This window comes from Perognathus longimembris, chromosome 21, assembly GCF_023159225.1.
Source record: "Perognathus longimembris pacificus isolate PPM17 chromosome 21, ASM2315922v1, whole genome shotgun sequence".
NCBI lineage: Eukaryota > Metazoa > Chordata > Mammalia > Rodentia > Heteromyidae > Perognathus > Perognathus longimembris.
In genome coordinates, this window is record NC_063181.1 from 24,881,857 (window position 1) to 24,900,167 (window position 18,311).

The 18,311-nt window shown below is 37.6% G+C and overlaps 1 protein-coding gene across 20 annotated transcripts in view; it reads left to right on the top strand.

Moving 5' to 3' along the window:
* The first annotated feature begins 529 nt into the window (after positions 1 to 529).
* The window catches only part of Pcm1 (pericentriolar material 1), a 90,131-nt gene continuing 72,349 nt past the window's right edge, over positions 530 to 18,311 (top strand). For 8 of the 20 annotated variants that reach the window (XM_048330909.1, XM_048330910.1, XM_048330911.1 and 5 more), the window contains exons 1-7: positions 2,931 to 3,092; positions 6,257 to 6,374; positions 7,989 to 8,234; positions 10,421 to 10,690; positions 11,502 to 11,672; positions 11,861 to 11,977; positions 18,069 to 18,246. In XM_048330909.1, coding sequence (XP_048186866.1) covers positions 3,073 to 3,092; positions 6,257 to 6,374; positions 7,989 to 8,234; positions 10,421 to 10,690; positions 11,502 to 11,672; positions 11,861 to 11,977; positions 18,069 to 18,246 — 1,120 coding nt within the window. In that variant the 5' untranslated portion in view covers positions 2,931 to 3,072. Of the gene's footprint in view, positions 880 to 2,749; positions 2,809 to 2,930; positions 3,093 to 6,256; positions 6,375 to 7,988; positions 8,235 to 10,420; positions 10,691 to 11,501; positions 11,673 to 11,860; positions 11,978 to 18,068; positions 18,247 to 18,311 lie in introns of those variants that run through there. The other 12 variants (XM_048330916.1, XM_048330919.1, XM_048330926.1 and 9 more) reach the window with 8 other exon arrangements.

Sequence of the window (18,311 nt, forward strand, 5' to 3'; positions counted from 1 at the left end):
TGTCCCTGGCTTCTTTTTGCTCAAGGCTAGCACTCTGCCACTTGAGCCACAGTGCCACTTCTGGCCATTTGCTGTATATGTGGTGCTGGGGAATTGAACCCAGGGCCTCACGTATACAAGGCAAGCACTCTTGCCACTAAACCATATCCCCAGCCCAAATCATTGCTTCTTGTAAGGAAAAAGTAAGCTACCAATCCAAGATAGCCCTATTGGCAATATGTGTAAGTTCTTACTATCTAGATATGTGTGGCAAATTGCTTAACTCATGTGTTAAAATCAGAAGGCTGAACTAGATTGTAAAGGCCTTTGTGTTTCCTTCCAAGTGACAAGAACATGGGTGGGGAGGGACTAGAAGATCACTGAGTTTTCCCCACTCCTTTGAGCACCTTGGGGAGTTCATGCCGCCAGGCCCTGGAGGGTCAATCTAGTTTTGCTCGGGCCTCCAGAGGAGGGGGCGCGCACAGCACCCTGGGATATGTAGTCCCTAACGGTCTGGGCGGGGAAGCGTGTGTGAACTAAATCGGCTCCCAGACTTCCGTGGGTCACGTGACTTTAGCGCGCGCTGCGGCTCCGCCGGGACTAGTTCTTCGCGAGCAGGCCGTTGCCAAGGACACGGCGCAGGTCCCGCCGCGCATTGCCTGCTCCGCGGTTCCCCTCCCCTCTTCTCCCACCAAGATGAGGCCCTAAGATGGCGCTGGCTGCGGCGGTTGGCGCCGAGCAGCCTAAGTAGGGAGGGCGGCCATTGGGCTCATAGCCGTCAGCAAGGAAGTTGTAGACCTCCCTGCTGCGCTGTCTGAGGAAGAACTGCCGCCGGTGGCGGGTTCTGGTTGCCTGCCCACCACCGTTGTGGTCTCAGCGGAGGAGCTGCTTCGTTTACAGGTAAAGCCTCCGCGTCGCCGGCCCTCGGCAACCGAGGGCAGTGCGTCCTGGGCGAGTGGGCTGGCCCTCCGGAGGCTACTGGGTCTTTTTGCTGCCAGCTTTTGGCCCCCTGGGCACACAGGGCCGGCGGACGCCTTCTCTGGGGTGAGTCTCTGGGGCTGGTCGGCGACTGCGGAAGTCCCTCGCGGTCTCGCCTCGGGGGGAGAGGGCGCCCGGCCGTGGCCCCTCTCGGGCGGGGAAAGCCGAGCCCCCCTGGAGGGGAAGTGGAAGGCTCCCGGTCGAGTAAAGACTTAGGCCTAGGCGGCCGGAGGCCCGTGACCGCACTCGGTCCCACCCCACCCGCCGCATTCCAGTCGGCGCAGCCGGGTGCGAGAGTCCTGCGTGGAGGGGCGGCCGAGGAGCGCGCCGCGCTGCAAGCTCCGGCCTGTTCTGCTGTCCCTGGCGGCGTTGGGGCGGCCGGACCAAGGGGTCTGCATTTCTGGTCGTGTGTGGCTATGGCGTGTGCTCCCTTTGCAAAGGACACGCCAACTCCCGAGGCCTCACCACACGCCCTTCCTGACGGCCCCTCCGCTCTGTGCTGCACATCCAGTTTGATTGCACCGGGAGCCACCAGAGGCCTACTGCGATTCGCTGCTTATTTTGCAGACATTGGTGCTGGGAAATTTACAGAAGATGGTCTTGGGGATTAGGCCTTGCTGGGGCGCTTAGTGGAGCGAACTTTTCATCTCCAAGTTCACCCTTCTGGGTCTCGCCTTACCTACTTATATATGTATACTCATACTTGGTGTATGTACACACATACATATACATACGTATGCGTGTATATGTATGTACATGCATATGTGTGCATATATACGTGTGTATGCATATATATGCGTGTGTTCGTGTCCATGGATACACACATACACACTTACACATACACATATACTGTCTGGTTTGATGTTCTTGTGGTGTGAAATACGGGTAGAAAAATCTTGTTTTGGCGTGGAAAGAAGCGGGCTTTTTGGGCGCCTCTACCATCACCGCCCCTTAACCGCTAAGCAGACACTTCAGCCTTTTGGTCTTTTCTGGTTACCTTAGTGGGTGTTAGACAGCGTCGGTTGCACCTCCTTCTTTTCTTTCCCTATCATCTTCCTGGTAAGAACTACTGGACGCCGTTAATAATGCTGAATTTTTTTTTTTTTTTTTTGGCCAGTCCTGGGGCTTGGTGAACTCAGGGCCTGAGCACTGTCCCTGGCTTCTTCCCGCTCAAGGCTAGCACTCTGCCACCTGAGCCACAGCGCCCCTTCTGGCCATTTTCCATATATGTGGTGCTGGGGAATTGAACTCAGGGCTTCATGTATGCAAGGCAAGCACTCTTGCCACTAGGCCATATTCCCAGCCCAATAATGCTGAATTTTTAAACCAAAGGTACACTTTGTAAATGTGTCAAGATTATCTTATTAAAAAAGTAATTAGCATTTAAATAAACACTTAAAAAGAGTTGAATAGTTTGCGTGACAGGAAGTTAAAAGACTCGATCAATTTCGACAGTTAACTTGCCCACACTCTTTAAATGGTAATGATGATTAGTAGATGTTAAATGGTCACTTTAGTGTTTGGGAGGTTTATGTATGTATATATTAAATTGTTTTCCAAAATGATTAAGGTAATTTGAACTTAAAATGTTGGATAAATTTTATTTTTCTCTTTTGCTGATATCCTCATATTGTATTTATTTATTTGTTTTATTGTTGTGGGACTTGAACTCAGGGCCTGGGCGCTGTCCCTCTTTGTACTTAAGGCTATAGAACTCTACCATTTGAGCCACAGTGCCACTTCTGGATTTGAGTGGTTAATTGGAGATAAGAGTCACAAAGACTTTTCTGCCCAGGTTGGCTTCGAATTGCAATCCTCAGATCTCAGCCTCCTTAGTTGCTAGGATTACAGGTGTAAGCCACCTGCGCCTAGCTTAACCCAACATTTTAAACCACAAATGTGATGTTGTTTGTTCTATACTTCACAGTGTAAAAATATACCGAAGTGTTGTTTTTATTGTTGTGTTTTATTTTTGATAAGCAGACAACAGTTTTGAAGCGTGGAGAGAAAAGACGCTGTTTCTGAGCTGCAAAAACTAGCTCCTGAAGAGGTAATTTGACATGGCTATATATTAGTTTCCTTTGCATTATACTTGAAGAACTGTAATATTTTATCATGGACAGAACTACCCCAAAGTAAGTTTCTGGATTTGCTGCTGCCTTTGCTTTGCTCCCCTACTTTTTGGCATGCCATTTGTGTCTTTTATTGAAAGAGCCATGCTATTGTTAGTAAAGTACTAGAATGGTTATGTGGTAACTTTTGAAATTTTTCAGTTTGAGTTTGAATTTGTTCTCTGACAACTGTTCAGATGACTTCTCTTTCCAAGTCTTTAATCTAAAGTTATCCCCCTCTACGTTTCTATTAACTTTATAATTATAAACTTATAGTCTTTGGATTAGTGGAAGTCCTTCTGTACATCTAAATACTAGTTTATGTTATTAGCTATACAATTAAGTAGAGATACTACATTCATTCACTTATTACTGGGAGTTGAACTCAGCCTTGTGCTTACTTGACTTTCTTGCTCACAGGAATGGCACTTTATCACTTGAATCACATCTCCAGCCTAGTTTTTCACTGCTTATTTTTAGAGTCTGAAGGACTTTTCTTCCCAGTCTGACTTCAAACTTTGATCCTCTGGATTTTAGACTCCTTAGTAGCTAAGATTACAAGCATTTTCCTGAAAACTTTATTTTTACTAGCCTCAGTGAGTTGTACAAGGAGGTTTCATTTAACATCCATTTGTGTATAAAATGCATCTTGATGAATTACACCCTTTTGTCATGTCTCCTACCTCCTCTTTTTTCCCAAAAGAGTCTCAGCAAGTTTCCTTGTTCCATTTTCAGGTGTGTATATAAAGTATTTAGGTTATTTTTAGCCACCTTTTCCTCTCTCCCACTAGTCTGCCCTCCTCCTAGTACTTGTACTTCAGACAAGACATGTTTCAACTTAAAGTTTATTTTTGTTAAAATACATACCATGATACTGAGAGCCAACAGTTTTGGGTTTTTCTTGGTGTGGTCTAAATTTATTAAGATCTGTTTTTAAAGCCCATTATTTAAATGTTTTATTTACTTTGAAAGTATTATGTTGGTGCTGGGCATGGCAGCCTTTGTCTCTATTTAAAGAGAATTAAGTTCTGAACACCCTAAATAAACTAGAGCATTTATTGTTTATTAATTAAGTTCTATGTTACAAATGTTTATGGGGTGTGATCTACAAATAACTGGAATGCTATTGGGCTATGAATAAATAGCAATCCAAGTTATTTTTTTTGTGTTTGATGAATGAGATGAAGAATCTCAGGGGCTCGTGGTTGTGATTCTAGCTACCTAAAAGGCAGCAATAGGGACAACTGTGGTTTGAGGCAAACCTGTACAGTTTTGTGACAAGTTAAAAATAGCCACATTGTATGTGCCTATTGTCCCAGCTTTGTTTCTTGAATGTATGATACTGACTTCATAGAATGTGTTGGTAAGGCTCATTCTCTTGCTATTTCATGAAAAAGGAGAGCATTGTTAGGGTTATGTTTTCTCTGTGCCGTTACTGGGGAAAATTGAACTCGTGGCTTGGGTGCTGTCCCTTAGAATTTTTTGCTCAAGGCTGGCACTCTAATACTTGATCCGCTGCTCCACTTTGAGTTTTTGCTGGCTAATTGGAGACATGAGTCTCATACTTTTCCTGCCCGTGCTGGCTTCAAACTGTGGTTCTCAAATCTCAGCCTCCTGAACAGCTAGGATTACATGTATGAACCACCAACCCTGGGCTTAGTGTTAATCCTTTAAAGGGCTGGTAGAATTTAGCAGTGAATCTGTCAAGTCCTAGGCTTTTAGTTGGGAGATTTTTACTGTTTCAGTCTCACCTTGTTATAGATCTTTGAGTGCTTTATGTCTTCAGTTTTGGTAAATCAGAGATGTATTTTGAAGTATATCCATTTCTTCTATATTTTCCAGTTTATTTGAAAGTAGGTTTTCAAAGTATTCCTCCAAGGTCCTTTGCATTTCAATGGCATTTGCTGTGATACCACTTTTTCATCTCTAATTTTATTAATTTGGGTCTTTTCCCTTCTTTTGGTTAATTAGGCTAAAGGTTTGTCAATCTTGTGTAAAATATTTTAACCTATTTATAAAATATTTTAACCATTGCAGTCTTAGATTTTATTGGATTTATCTCATCTTTTTTGGGTAGGGGGGTGCCAGTCCTGGGTCTTGAATATCACCACTTGGTGCTGTCCCTGATCTTTTTTTGCTCAAGGCTCACTAATGCTCTACCACTTGAGCCACAGCTCTACTTTTGGCTTTTTTGATGGTTAATGGGAGAAAAGAGACTCATGAACTTTTCCTATCTAGGACTAGCTTCAAACTACTGTCCTCAGATCTCAGCCTTCTGAGTAGCTAGGATGTACAGAGATGAGCCACCAGCACCTGGCTCACTTTATCTGTCTTAATCTGTTTTTTTGTTTTTTGATCAGTTTACTTACTATTCGGATGGTAGCCTTTTTTAACCATAACTCCCTTTTTTAGTATAGAGCAATGCTAACCTTTTCCAATTTAGGTTGTATGCAGAAAACAAGTGCTCATGTTCTTGAGGTATCACTTTTTTTCTAAAGTTCACTATCAAAGACACTTTGTTTCCTAAGAGAAATTCTTGGTCTCTTAGTAACCTTTTTTTTTCCTACCTCACTATCTTTTAGGATTGCATTGGATAACTTAATAGAATCTTAACAGTCTGTAGACATGTGTACATAAGCATTATATAGTGGTTTCTTTTCGTCATTTACCTACATAATATGCCGTTAGCAACTAAACCAATTTGTGATGTGTGGTTAGTGATAGCTCTTTTTATTTCTAAAAATTAGTGGTTCATATTTTTATATTGCTAAATCTCATTAAATCAAATAAAAATTAAAGTTGTTTTTTTCTGTGTTGAAAAACTTAAGTTTGTGGGCTAGGTATGTTGCTTAGTGGTAGAGTGCTTGCCTAGCATGCACAAAGCCCTGGGTTTGATTCCTCAGCACCACATAAACAGAAAAAGCTGGAAGTGGCACTGTGGCTCAAGTGGTAGAGAGCTTAGCCTTGAGTAAAAAGAAGCCAGGGACAGTGCTCAGGCCGTGAGTCCAAGCCCCAGGACTGGCAAACAAGCAAAAAACAAACTTAAGTTTGCATTCTGTGAACATAGCTCAGAAGAGATTGCTTGACTCCTTGAATTCAATCCTCAGTGTCTAAATAAGTAAGTAAATAAAAGTAGTTTTTTTAACTACTTGGGGGAGTAAAAAGTTATGTTTTTACTTGTTTTTCAGAAAGTTATTTGTGAAAGCCAGTATGGCCACAGGAGGAGGTCCTTTTGAAGAAAGTATGAATGATCCGGATTTACCCAACTGGAACAGTGAGTGTGTTGACGATCGACTTAATAACAGGGTACGATATCTTATTGTAGATGATATGTCATTGACTAATGATGGTAATGTGACTTTCATTTAATCAAGTTTAACTCACTGAAACATTGTAAATACTATTGGAACTATATTAAAAACTCTGGAGGTGTGGGAATGTGGCTTAGTGGTAGAGTGCTTGAAACCCTGGATTTAATTCCTCAGTACCACATAGACAGAAAAGGCCAGAAGTGGTGCTGTGATTCAAGGGATAGAGTGCTAGCCTTGAGCAAAAAGAAGCCAGGGGCTGTGTTCAGGCCCTGAGTCCAAGCCCCAGGACTGCCCTGCCCCCCCCCCCGCAAAAAAAAAACAACCCACCAAGCAAACACCTCTGGAGTATTTATTATTAATTGAAGACCACTTTGGTTGCAAATAACGAATCAACTTGAATTTGCCTAAGTGAAAAAGAATGTCAGGTCTTTTTTTTTTTTTTTTTTCAAATTTTTATTATCAAACTGATGTACAGAGAGGTTACAGCTTCATACGTTAGGCACTGGATACATTTCTTGTACTGTTTGTTAGCTCGTCCCTTATTCCCCCATCTCTCCTCCCCCTTTCTCATTCCCCCCATGAGGTGTTCAGTTCACTTAAACCAAACAGTTTTGCAAGTATTGGAAACAATTGTTATATAACAGTTGTAACTACTTTCAACGTCCCATGTGTATCTGTAGCTTCTATTATTGATGATGTTCTTGTATCACCTTCCTGTGGTTGTACCTACACTATTTCTGTAATCTTATCTGAGTATATTGGAAACCGTGTATACTGGTATTAGAACTAGGAAATTGAAAGGGAATACCAAAATTGAGAGACACAGGGTAAAAAAAAGACAACTACAAAAGAATGTAAGGTCTTTCATGGAGTCTGTTGTAAAGGAAGGAACAAGAAAATTGTCAGAATTATTTTTTTTACTACTGTGATTCTATTTCACTTTAGTGTTGTTTCCTTAACTTATTTTCACAGACTATCTTTCCTTTAGTTCATGTGGTATTTAAAATGTATTCTAAGTTCTAATAATTTTAATTATAGTTAAAATTATCTACTGACTTGCCTTTTAGTTCCAGGTTGAAAATTTAAAATAGGATTAGCCAATTTAGATTAAACATGTATTTTTCATCTATGGCCTACAAAGCGTGAGGTATGTAGTATTAAAAGTTAGTAGGATCATGGATTAGGGTAGAGTGACAGCTCATAAAGAGGCACATTTTATTATAAATAGGGAGGATGCCAATAATTTTTTTATTGTAGCAGTAACTAAAAGTCTTCCAATATGGATACACTAGAACTTAGTATAAAGTCAGTCCCAGACAGAAACTCAGTGTCTTATCTGAAGATCAGAGCAAGATCCATGTTTAAAATGATTCTTGGTTGAAATTTTGGAATTTATGTTTGCTAATGGCCAATAATAAGTAATCTGCTTTTTGAAGGATAAAATAAAATTAAGAGGGACATGAGAGGCAAATATAGTGTCTTGAGAATGAATGTTTATGTCAAAAAATGTAATTTCAATTTTAAGACTGGTCAGAGTTTTTTAAGCATACTACTTTACTTTGCTGATTTGATAGAAGCCAGATTAACTTTTGCTTTTTTTTTTTTAAAGGATTGGGGTGGCCAACAGAAGAAGGCAAATAGATCATCAGAAAAGAATAAGAAAAAGTTTGGTGTAGAAAGTGATAAAAGGGTAACTAATGATATTTCTCCGGAGTCATCACCAGGAGTTGGAAGGCAAAGAACAAAGACTCCACATACGTTTCCACATAGTAGATATATGACTCAGATGTCTGTCCCAGAGCAGGCAGAATTAGAGAAACTTAAACAGCGGATAAACTTCAGTGATTTAGATCAGGTGTGTGAATTATTTTAAAAATCAAGTTACGGCTTTGGGGAATACTTAAAATGGTTTAATTTGTCTTAAGAATGTAAGAATGAGGCAGGCACTGGTGGCTCACATCTCTAACCCTAGCTACTCAGGAGGCTGAGATCTGAGGATCACGGTTTAAAGCCAGCCTGAGCAGGAAAGTTGATGACTCTTATTTAACCACCAGAAAACCAGAAGTAGCACTTTGGCTCAAAGTGGTAGAATGAGTGCTAGCCTTGAGCAAAAGAGCTCAGTGACAGCACCCAGGCCCTGAGTTCAAGTCCCACAACCAACAAAAGAAAAGGGCATGGGGGGTAGAGGGACCTGTTACTGAAGTGTGAAGAGGTTCAAAGGATGTTATATACATATGTACACCCAGACTACACACCACACACAAATATGGAACAATTAAACCCACCAAACACTGTTTCAGGAAGGGGAGAGAAGAAGGAAAGAAAACAGTAGAGGGAGTGAATTTGTTCAAAGTATATTGTGTATGTATGGAATACTGTAGTGTAATCGGTAGCATATTCCCCTTATATTACAGATGTATGTTAACCCAAAAGCAAAAGCATAAAAGACAAAAATAATTATTACCTTGTGCAAACCAGCAGGGCTAAATGGACTATGAATAAACTGTTAAGTAAAATCAGTGTTGGTAATAAGTCTTGCTTTTGAATTAGATTTTAAATGTTGCCTATAAAAGTCAATCTTGGGGTTTTCTTTCCTTCCTCTTTCCCCTTTTTCAAACAGTGTTTGGTGGATTTAATTTTTCTATATTAGTGTGTGGTGTGTAATCTGATATATACATATGTACATATGTATATAACATGCTTTGAACCTCATCATCCTTCAGTACTCCCTTTCTCTTCTACTCTTCCCCTTGATTGGGCTCAGTTGGTAGAGTACTAACCAGTGAGCAAAAGTCCCAGTTTGAGTCCCTCTCTAAAGCCAGTCTTATGGAAAATGGAGTAGAATAGTGGTTACTAGAAAAGGATGTGGGAGAAATGACAAAAACAATCAGAAAAGGATAGCAAAACATGAACAACAGGATGGAATTCTGATTTTATATATCACAGTAGGCTAGTTAAGCATCATGATTATATATGGTGTAAAGAAGCAATTATGAGACTGTGAAAGTGCTAAAGCAAAGAATTGGTCAATGCTAGAGGGGATGCAAGTATTCATTACCCTAATTTGATCAATAGGCATTGTGCATGTTTAGTATATTGTATCCTATGAAGATGTACAAATGTGTTTTCATAAAAGAAAGTTTCTGTACATGTGAAAAGAATTTTAATGATAATACTGTGTCTTGAAGAGAAAGTCTTATTTCTAAATTTGTGTAGTACATAACTATCTGGAATTTATTACTACTATTGTTAATTAACAAATTAGTTTTTTATAAAGTAAAATTTGCATGATATTAACTGAATAAAATTAAGTTTAGTTATTGTTAAGTGCGGGATGTGTTTGAATACCTAAATTAGAATAAAATTGATTTGTATTTATAACCACAAAAAGCAAGTAGAAGTAAAAATCAACTCTTGATCAGTATTTTACTGTCACATCTATAGTTTGTAGAAGTAAAGAGGTTCCCAAATACATGGCAAATAGATTTAAGTCTGATATTGTAAATGGCCATGTTCTAATTATGGAATACTTTACTATTTTTAGTTCATGGCAGATATTAAACTTTTTTCTTCAGATTTGTGGGGCTTGTGATTGAAGCCAGGGCCTTACACATGCTAGGCAAACACTCTACTTATGACCTATGTCCGCATACTTAAAGTATTTTTTCAAATAGTGCTTCATATGGACAAAAGTTTGTGCTGATGCTCATTAATTAACATTAATTTCTTTAGAGCATGTGAGAATTTTGTAGGCAAATAACAGCAGTGTCAATTACAGATGATCATAGTCCTAGTTATGTCACTTGTTCATAGTTATCTATCAGATGAATTGTTTCAATAAAATGAAGTGATTAGAGAGTGCTGATTATTTTCATTCTTTTAGTAAAACAATTTCAAAGGTCTGCAGCTCTTTGAAATCTTTTTTTTGACTATACCTCAGTAGAGTATCTGATGGTGAAACTAAGAACATTGAGGTTTTTTTAACATTTGTTAAAAGATTAATGTTTATGTGATTTGATTTTTTTTTGTGTGTGTGTGTAGAGAAGCATTGGAAGTGATTCTCAAGGTAGAGCAACAGCTGCTAACAACAAACGTCAGCTTAGTGAAAACCGCAAGCCCTTCAACTTTTTACCTATGCAGATTAATACTAACAAGAGCAAAGATGCTGCTACAAGTCTCCAAAAAAGAGAAATGGTTGGATCAACGCAATGTAAAAAGTTGTTTGCATCTGCTTTAAGTAATGACCTTTTACAAAATTGTCATGTATCAGAAGAAGATGGGAGAGGAGAGCCTGCAATGGAAAGCAGTCAGGTAATAAAATGTGTTTCTTTGATTTAGTTTTACAAATTTCAAATGTAAAGGTTTTAAAATGTACATTTATACTTAAGTACTGTATTGCTGATTTCTAGTATGAAGTTTTTGGTAATACTGGTGTTTGAATGTAGGCCTCAAACTTGTTTGAATTGTCTATTTAACTGGTACCTTTTTTGGCTTCCAGCTCCACTTTAAATTTTAAATTGCTTGTCATTTTGAAGATGGAGTTCTGAGACTTTTCTGCCTGTGCTGGTTTCAAACCTCAGTACTCTGGGACCTAGCTTCCTGAGTAGCTTTCAGTAAATTTCAGGCATGAGCCACTGGTGCCTGACAATACTGCTCTTGTGAAAAGCACTTTCAAAGATATTTATAATGCTTTAATTTATATAAATCAGTAGGCACTTTGTTTTATACATTTTTCAATTAAGTTAAAAATGTTGTAGTTGTCCAAAGGAATTTCCATTAAGATTTTTTTGTATTTAAGTTTTTTTCCATATTTTTATTAGCATTATTTGTACAAGTAGGTTTCATTTGACATGCCCATATATACATAGTGTAGTGCACCTTGATCAGATTCACCCCTTCCATCATTTTACCTCATCTCTATCTTCCCAACCCAATTTTCAATGTTTCATTGTTCCATTTTCATATAAATAATAATTAGTAAACTAAGTTGGTGGTGATTGAAATCTTTGGTATTGTCAATTATATTCTAGCTAAAGTTTGTTTTGCTTACATATTTTGCATATATAAATTTATATGATAAGCCTACATGTATTTTTCATTCTCTTTAACATTTGCCCTGTAGATTGTAAGTAGGCTTGTTCAAATTCGTGACTATATTACTAAAGCTAGTTCTATGCGAGAAGACCTTGTGGAAAAAAATGAAAGATCTACTAATGTTGAGCGCCTTACTCACCTAATAGATCACCTTAAAGAACAAGAAAAGTCATACATGAAATTTCTCCAAAAAATCCTTGTAAGTTTTAGACCTTTTAAGTCATATATCAAATTACTTTTTGTAATATATGAGTGTATATACACTAATGACATTCTGATGCCACTCCATAGGAGTAAACATATTTAAAAAATTTGTGACATCCATTATAATAACATTTTATTGCCCTTTCTAATAGTTGTATGATTTATACCACTAAAATATTTCAGGCTAGAGAAAATGAGGAGGAGGATGTTCGGACTATAGATTCAGCTGTGGGATCTGGTTCTGTAGCTGAGAGCACATTGCTAAACATAGATGTGCAGTCTGAGGCTTCAGATACCACGGTAAGCGGCATTTTGCTAACTAAAGTACTAGAAATGAAGTTTTAAACATTCCTCCATTTTTCAAGATGATATCATATAGACATTCTTTAATTTAAAAATGTATTCTGGGGAAGAAACCCTCAAGTTGTTAATGCTGTCTACATTTCTTAAACATGGAGGTTTAAAACTTTAATTTACTAAGATTAAAAACTACAGTGATTGAGTGGAAAATATAGTCATTTCTGAACTTTATCTTATAGAAACATTGTTTCTCTAGTTTTTTTTATAGCACAGTTTTCCTAACTCTAGAAAGCATTAGAAAAGGTAAAATTCACTGTGGATCTGAGGGCTATTGGTAATCAATGATACTAATGACTACTAAACATGTAGTCAACTAAAGTCTCCATGTTCATTTGCCATGGAGGACTCATTGTATTAAGATTTTTCCATTTTTATCTTATTTATTTATTTATTTATTTTTGGTTCATTTGTTTTTTGGCCAGTCCTGGGGCTTGGACTCAAGGCCCGAGCACTCTCCCTGGCTTCACTTTGCTCAAGGCTAGCACTGTTCCACTTGAGCCACAGTGCCACTTTTGGCCTTTTCTATGTATGCAGTGCTGAGGAATCAAACCCAGGGCTTCATGTATATGAGGCAAGCACTCTTGCCATTAGGCCATATTTCTAGCCCAAGATTTTTCCATTTTTAGATTGTCATATCATAGCAAAACCAAATGATCAATATGTTGAAATAAAGACAAGTAAGTAGGATCAGTATAGCATTTACATGATTACTTTCTTACAGTAAGAAATACACTGTAATTTCTGACCATAACATGAAATTTATGGAAATACTGTCCTTTGAAAATTAATTTTTAAAGCTTTGGCAGAGTTTTGTGGATGAGACTTAGTTTACATAAGTGTGTTTCAAAACTGTTGTGTTTAAGCATATTTATTTTAACAAATGTGCCTATAATCATGCCCTAGTAAGCTTTAGATCCTGTTACCAAGACAACTTTTCTTTTGAAAGGATAGCCATATATATCTCATTTTTTTGAAGTATATTCAAAAATGCTATGCAGCATTAGGAAACTGAGGGTTTGTTTCCTTTTAGTATTGACCTGAATAGTTTCTTGTCTGCCTTTGTCTTCCCTGCCCTTTATAATTTAAGGAGGAAATTTCATTTTTTTCTCTTAAATTATTTTTACTAGGAAATAGTCAGAAGGGATTGGTCCATTGAAAATGGATTTTGTTGTGGGGAAATAGCCTCTACATTTACAGTGGTGTTGAGAATAATCTCTTACCTATTAGTAGAAATGGAAGTGGCAGTGAGGGTAAAGAAATCTGTTAGGAAGGTATGGGAAATGGTGTAATTAATTTAGCTATAATTCTAATGTATATACCATAATGAGAGTTACTTTCATAGTAACAAAATCATGACATGAAAATTTATTAATATATAGCAGAATAAATGTTAAAGTATGCTTTGGCAATTTTGTATACCTTGGAAATTGTTGAGGATTTGTTTAATTACAATAAGCAAGCGGTTAGTAAGAAGAAACTTGAAGTCATACTAAATTTACTACTACTTAGGCATGGGCTGGATTACTTTTGGACCAAGAAATTTGTGTATTTATTTACAAGGCTGGCTTATATGTTAAACAGGAGTTTGTATTAAGGAATTAGTATGCTACACTATTTAATAAAGGAGGTATTTTTAGTCTGAGAATTTGGCCATGCACTGAGGATAAACTAGGGAATTCAGCTTCACAAGAACAGGTTTCAGGTTTCAGACATTGACCTTACTACAAGTCCAAAAGGGAAAGGTGACAGACCTCCTCAGAATGACAGGGAATTGAAACCTAATAGGAAATATAGCCAAAAATGAGAATTTTCCCTAAAGATATACTTCATAATATTAATTTGAGACGTCTAAATGAATACCTCTTTTGTTCATATTTCTTCTTGATTTTTCTGTTTTGCTATTACCCTTAAGTGTATAAATTATTAACCTTGTTATACTGTAACATGTAAGTTACATTAATAAATTGCTGTCCCTTAGTATTTTTATTTCTTGTTGCTTTTATGTGCCTCTGCATAGATTATTATATATGGTGTCTGGTTTCAATTAATAAAGAATTTAAAACATAATTAAATGCAATTTTTACTAACAAAGCCTCAAAATATACAACGTACTATGGAACTTAGACTATCTGACACTTGTGTTCATTACAATGATATTTTCAATTTTTGTCTTCCTGTGTCATTCATGAAAGGAAAGGAAAACAGAACCATTAGCTTTCCTTCCTTTGTTAAAATAAATACTTATTTCTTTTTTATTATCTTTTTTGAGGGTTTTGTTTATTTATTTATTTTTGCCAGTCCTGGACCTTGGACTCAGGGCCTGAGCACTGTCCCTGGCTTCTTTTTGCTCAAGGCTAGCACTCTTCCAGTTGAGCCACAGTGCCACTTCCAGCTTTTTCTATTTATGTGGTGCTGAGGAATCGAACCCAGAGCTTTATGTATACTAGGCGAGCACTTTACTACTAGACCATATCCCAGCCCCTTTATTATCTTTTAAGTAGTTATACAAAGGAGTTGTCATGTAACAAAACAGTTTATGAATATAAAGTATCTTGATCAGTGTCACCCCTTGCAACATTCTCTCTCATCCCTTCCAACCTGCCTTATTTTTCTTTTATTTGTATTTATGTTGTTGTTGGAACTCCTTTCCATTGTTTAGAAAAATACTTAATTTTGTAGCTGATTTGTTTACTAATATTTTTGTGGGGTTTCTTTCATTGCTTAAGCTTTCTTTTCTTCTTTTTTTTTTTTTTACAAGTCTTGGGGCTTGAACTCAGGGCCTTGGCTGTGTCCTTGAGCATCTCTCTGTTCAAGGCTAGTAGCACTGTGCCATTTGAGCCACAGTGCCACTTGGTATTTCACATGTTGGACTATGTATATATGCATATGTATATATATATACACACACATGTATTTAAATAGTATATATTTTGAGTTTATTGTTTCTAGTTTATTAAAGGCTGATAATTTTCTGTATTAGGGATACTGGATGCATATATTTAGATATTTTATACAAATATGTTTATACATACATACATACATGCATACATTTGTTGTTGTTAGGGGTGGTTGTTGGGCATGAACTTATTTAGGGTCTGGGTGCTGACCCTGAGCTCTTTCGCTGAAGGCTGGCACTCTGCCACTTCGAGCCTTCGCTCCACTTCCAGTTTTTGAGTGGTTAATTGGAGATAAGAGTCTCACAAGAGACTTTTCTGCCCAGATTGGCTTCAAACTTCAATCCTCAGATCTCAGTCTCCTGAGTAGCTAGGATTACAGGCATGAGCCACTAGCAACCAGCTATATTTTCTTTTTATGACAAATATTAGGATACTGACTTGCCTAATTATGACACTGGATAAATCAAAGCTTTGTTTTCTGTGGGCTTTCAGTTTCTTTTACAATAAAAAATTGGAATATATATTGTTCGAAACTGTATGTTTGTATCTGAAAAAGTGCTAGAGAGGCCTAGAGGAAGAAATCAAGACATTTCCTGAGATTTTACTGTTTTACATATGGACAACAGGATTTTATGCCTGAGTATGTTTTTGAAGGATATCTGTAGTCCTGGCATTCCAATTAATATCTTTTTGTCATGTTCTTATTCCTAGATTTTTTTTAAATTTAGTGGTGTGTGTGTGTGTGTGTATGTGTACGTGCCTGCATGTGTGCATGTATCCATGTATGCCTATGCATGTGTGTGGGCTTTGCATTCTCCTTTCTTTTTTTTTCTTAAGCTTGGCACTTCCAACTCTTTTTCTAGTTAATTGGAGAGTAGCATCTCCTGGTCTTTTTGCCGAGGCTGGCTTTGAGCTTTGATCTTTGGATCTCAGCCTTCTGAGCAGATAGGATTACAGGTGGGAAGCACTGATGCTCTGTTCTAGTTATTGCTCGGCTCTAGTTATTTCATTTCCTTTTCCTTTTCTTTATTTCGAGTCACAGTTCTTACCCTCTCCCTTGACTCAGTTTTTCCAGATATCGATCTAGAATTTAAAAAGAAATTTTTTTGCCAGTCCTGGAGCTTGATCTCAGCCTGAGCACTATTCTTAGCTTCTTTTTGCTCAAGGCTAGCACTCTACTACTTCCGGCTTTTTCTGGCCATAGCACCACTTCTGGCTTTTTCCATGTATGTGGTGCTGAGGAATCAAACCGAGTGCTTCATGTGTAGAAGGCAAGCACTCTATCACTAGGTCATATTCCCAGCCCCTAAAATGTTTATCTGGATGTAAAAGTTTGTAAGTAGTAATAAACCACTAAAATGCCTATTCATCCTAACTTTCTCTAAATACTCTAGGATGTTGTTTTTGTTGTTGTTGTTGTTCTTGACTTACTATTTTTTTTTGGCCAGTCCTGGGGCTTGGACTCAGGGCCTGAGCACTGTCCCTGGCTTCCTTTTGCTCAAGGCTAGCACTCTGCCACTTGAGCCACAGCGCCACTTCTGGCCATTTTCTGTATATGTAATGCTGGGGAATCGAACCTAGGGCCTCATGTATATGAGGCAGGCACTCTTGCCACTAGACTATAGCCCCAGCCCACTATTTTTTTTTAATTCCAAGTCACAATGTAAAATGTTGTCATGGTTACTCTGCCTTATTCACAATACTGGTGAGTTCTCGGAGAACTTGGGAAATGAAGAGGCTTTACTTTTCCATAGTAATGGTGAGGGATGTCACCCAGAAGGAAATGTCTCTTGAGCAATCTATTTTCTCCATTGTTTTTCTGGAAATCAAATGTGCATACTTTCAAGTGAAATTACTGAACTTTTTATAACCATATTAATTTTAGGGAGAAATCATTTAAATTCTTTAACTCCAACAAATATTTGTTAGCAATGCAAATTTAAAATTGACAAGAAAGGAGTTTTATGTAAATAGATAAAATGATAGGATGTTAAAAATTATTATTATTTTTTTTTTTTTTTTTTTTGGCCAGTCCTGGGGCTTGGACTCAGGGCCTGAGCACTGTCCCTGGCTTCTTTTTGCTCAAGGCTAGCACTCTGCCACTTGAGCCACAGCGCCCCTTCTGGCCATTTTCTGTATATGTAATGCTGGGGAATTGAACCCAGGGCCTCATGTATACAAGGCAAGCACTCTTGCCACTAGGCCATATCCCCAGCACAGGACATTTAAAAATTTTAGTGGTAGTGATTTCATGCATAACTTGACTTGTAATTTATTGAGTTCATTTTGGGGCCTTTTTGGAACTTCAGTTTAATAGTTTAAAAATAATTACTTAGAATACAGTCCTTTTTGTTTGTTTTTCTTCTTGTGGAACCAAAGGTCCTTGTGCGTATTAGGGAAGTACTATCCCATTGATGGTCCCCTTAACCCTGTCCACTTGATATTGATAATTTCTTATAGTGGTGTTTTATGCCCATATAATCTGCTACTTGACTTTTATACATAATCTTAAATTCTTAGCATTGTGGAGGAATTTGCTATATTACTTTGTGTCCTTACAGTCAGCTAAATAAGCATAATTTAAGAAAAGTGGTGACATCTTAGTCAAATATAAAATTTTCTGCTTATATACTTAGTAATATGAAGCAAACAAAAAGCCTTCTTGTGTAAGCTTGTTAAAAAAGTATCTAAAATTTGTTTCCTTTGTTAGAAGTTAGTGGGTTTGTTTACATTCTTAGATCCCTTTTTGTTTTTCTCATTTTGAAAGTTTCTTAATTGATCTTTTATTAAAACATAACCTAATACAATTTGCCTCTACTGTCCTGTGAGACATGAATCTCCCATTCTTTTGTGTGTCCTGTAGATAGCTCTTTTTGCCTTCGACTTTCGTTTTTTCTTTTGTTAATTCATTTTCCTAATAAGTCATTGCTTAGGACCTTTTACTGAGAAATTATCAAACTTTTAAACTGGCAGACTGTCTTTGTCATCATTCTTTCTCTCTCTTTTTTTTTGTCTCCTAAAATTGTATCTACAGTGGTACATTTAATAATACACATATATGTTTACTTTGCCATTTGGCAGTTAAAATAGGATTTTGGTAGTCAGATCTAAGTATTATTAGTTTTATTTTCCAGGCTAGAGATCCTCAACAGGAGCCTATTGAAGAGATAGAAAATTTGAAGAAACAACATGATTTATTAAAAAGAATGTTACAACAACAGGAACAACTTCGAGCTCTGCAAGGGCGACAAGCTGCTCTTCTAGCTTTGCAGCATAAAGCTGAGCAAGCTATAGCCGTGATGGGTGATTCCGGTATGTTACAGCCTTAGAATATTGTTTTTATATACAAGGCTCCATAAATAAGTATATTGCAAATT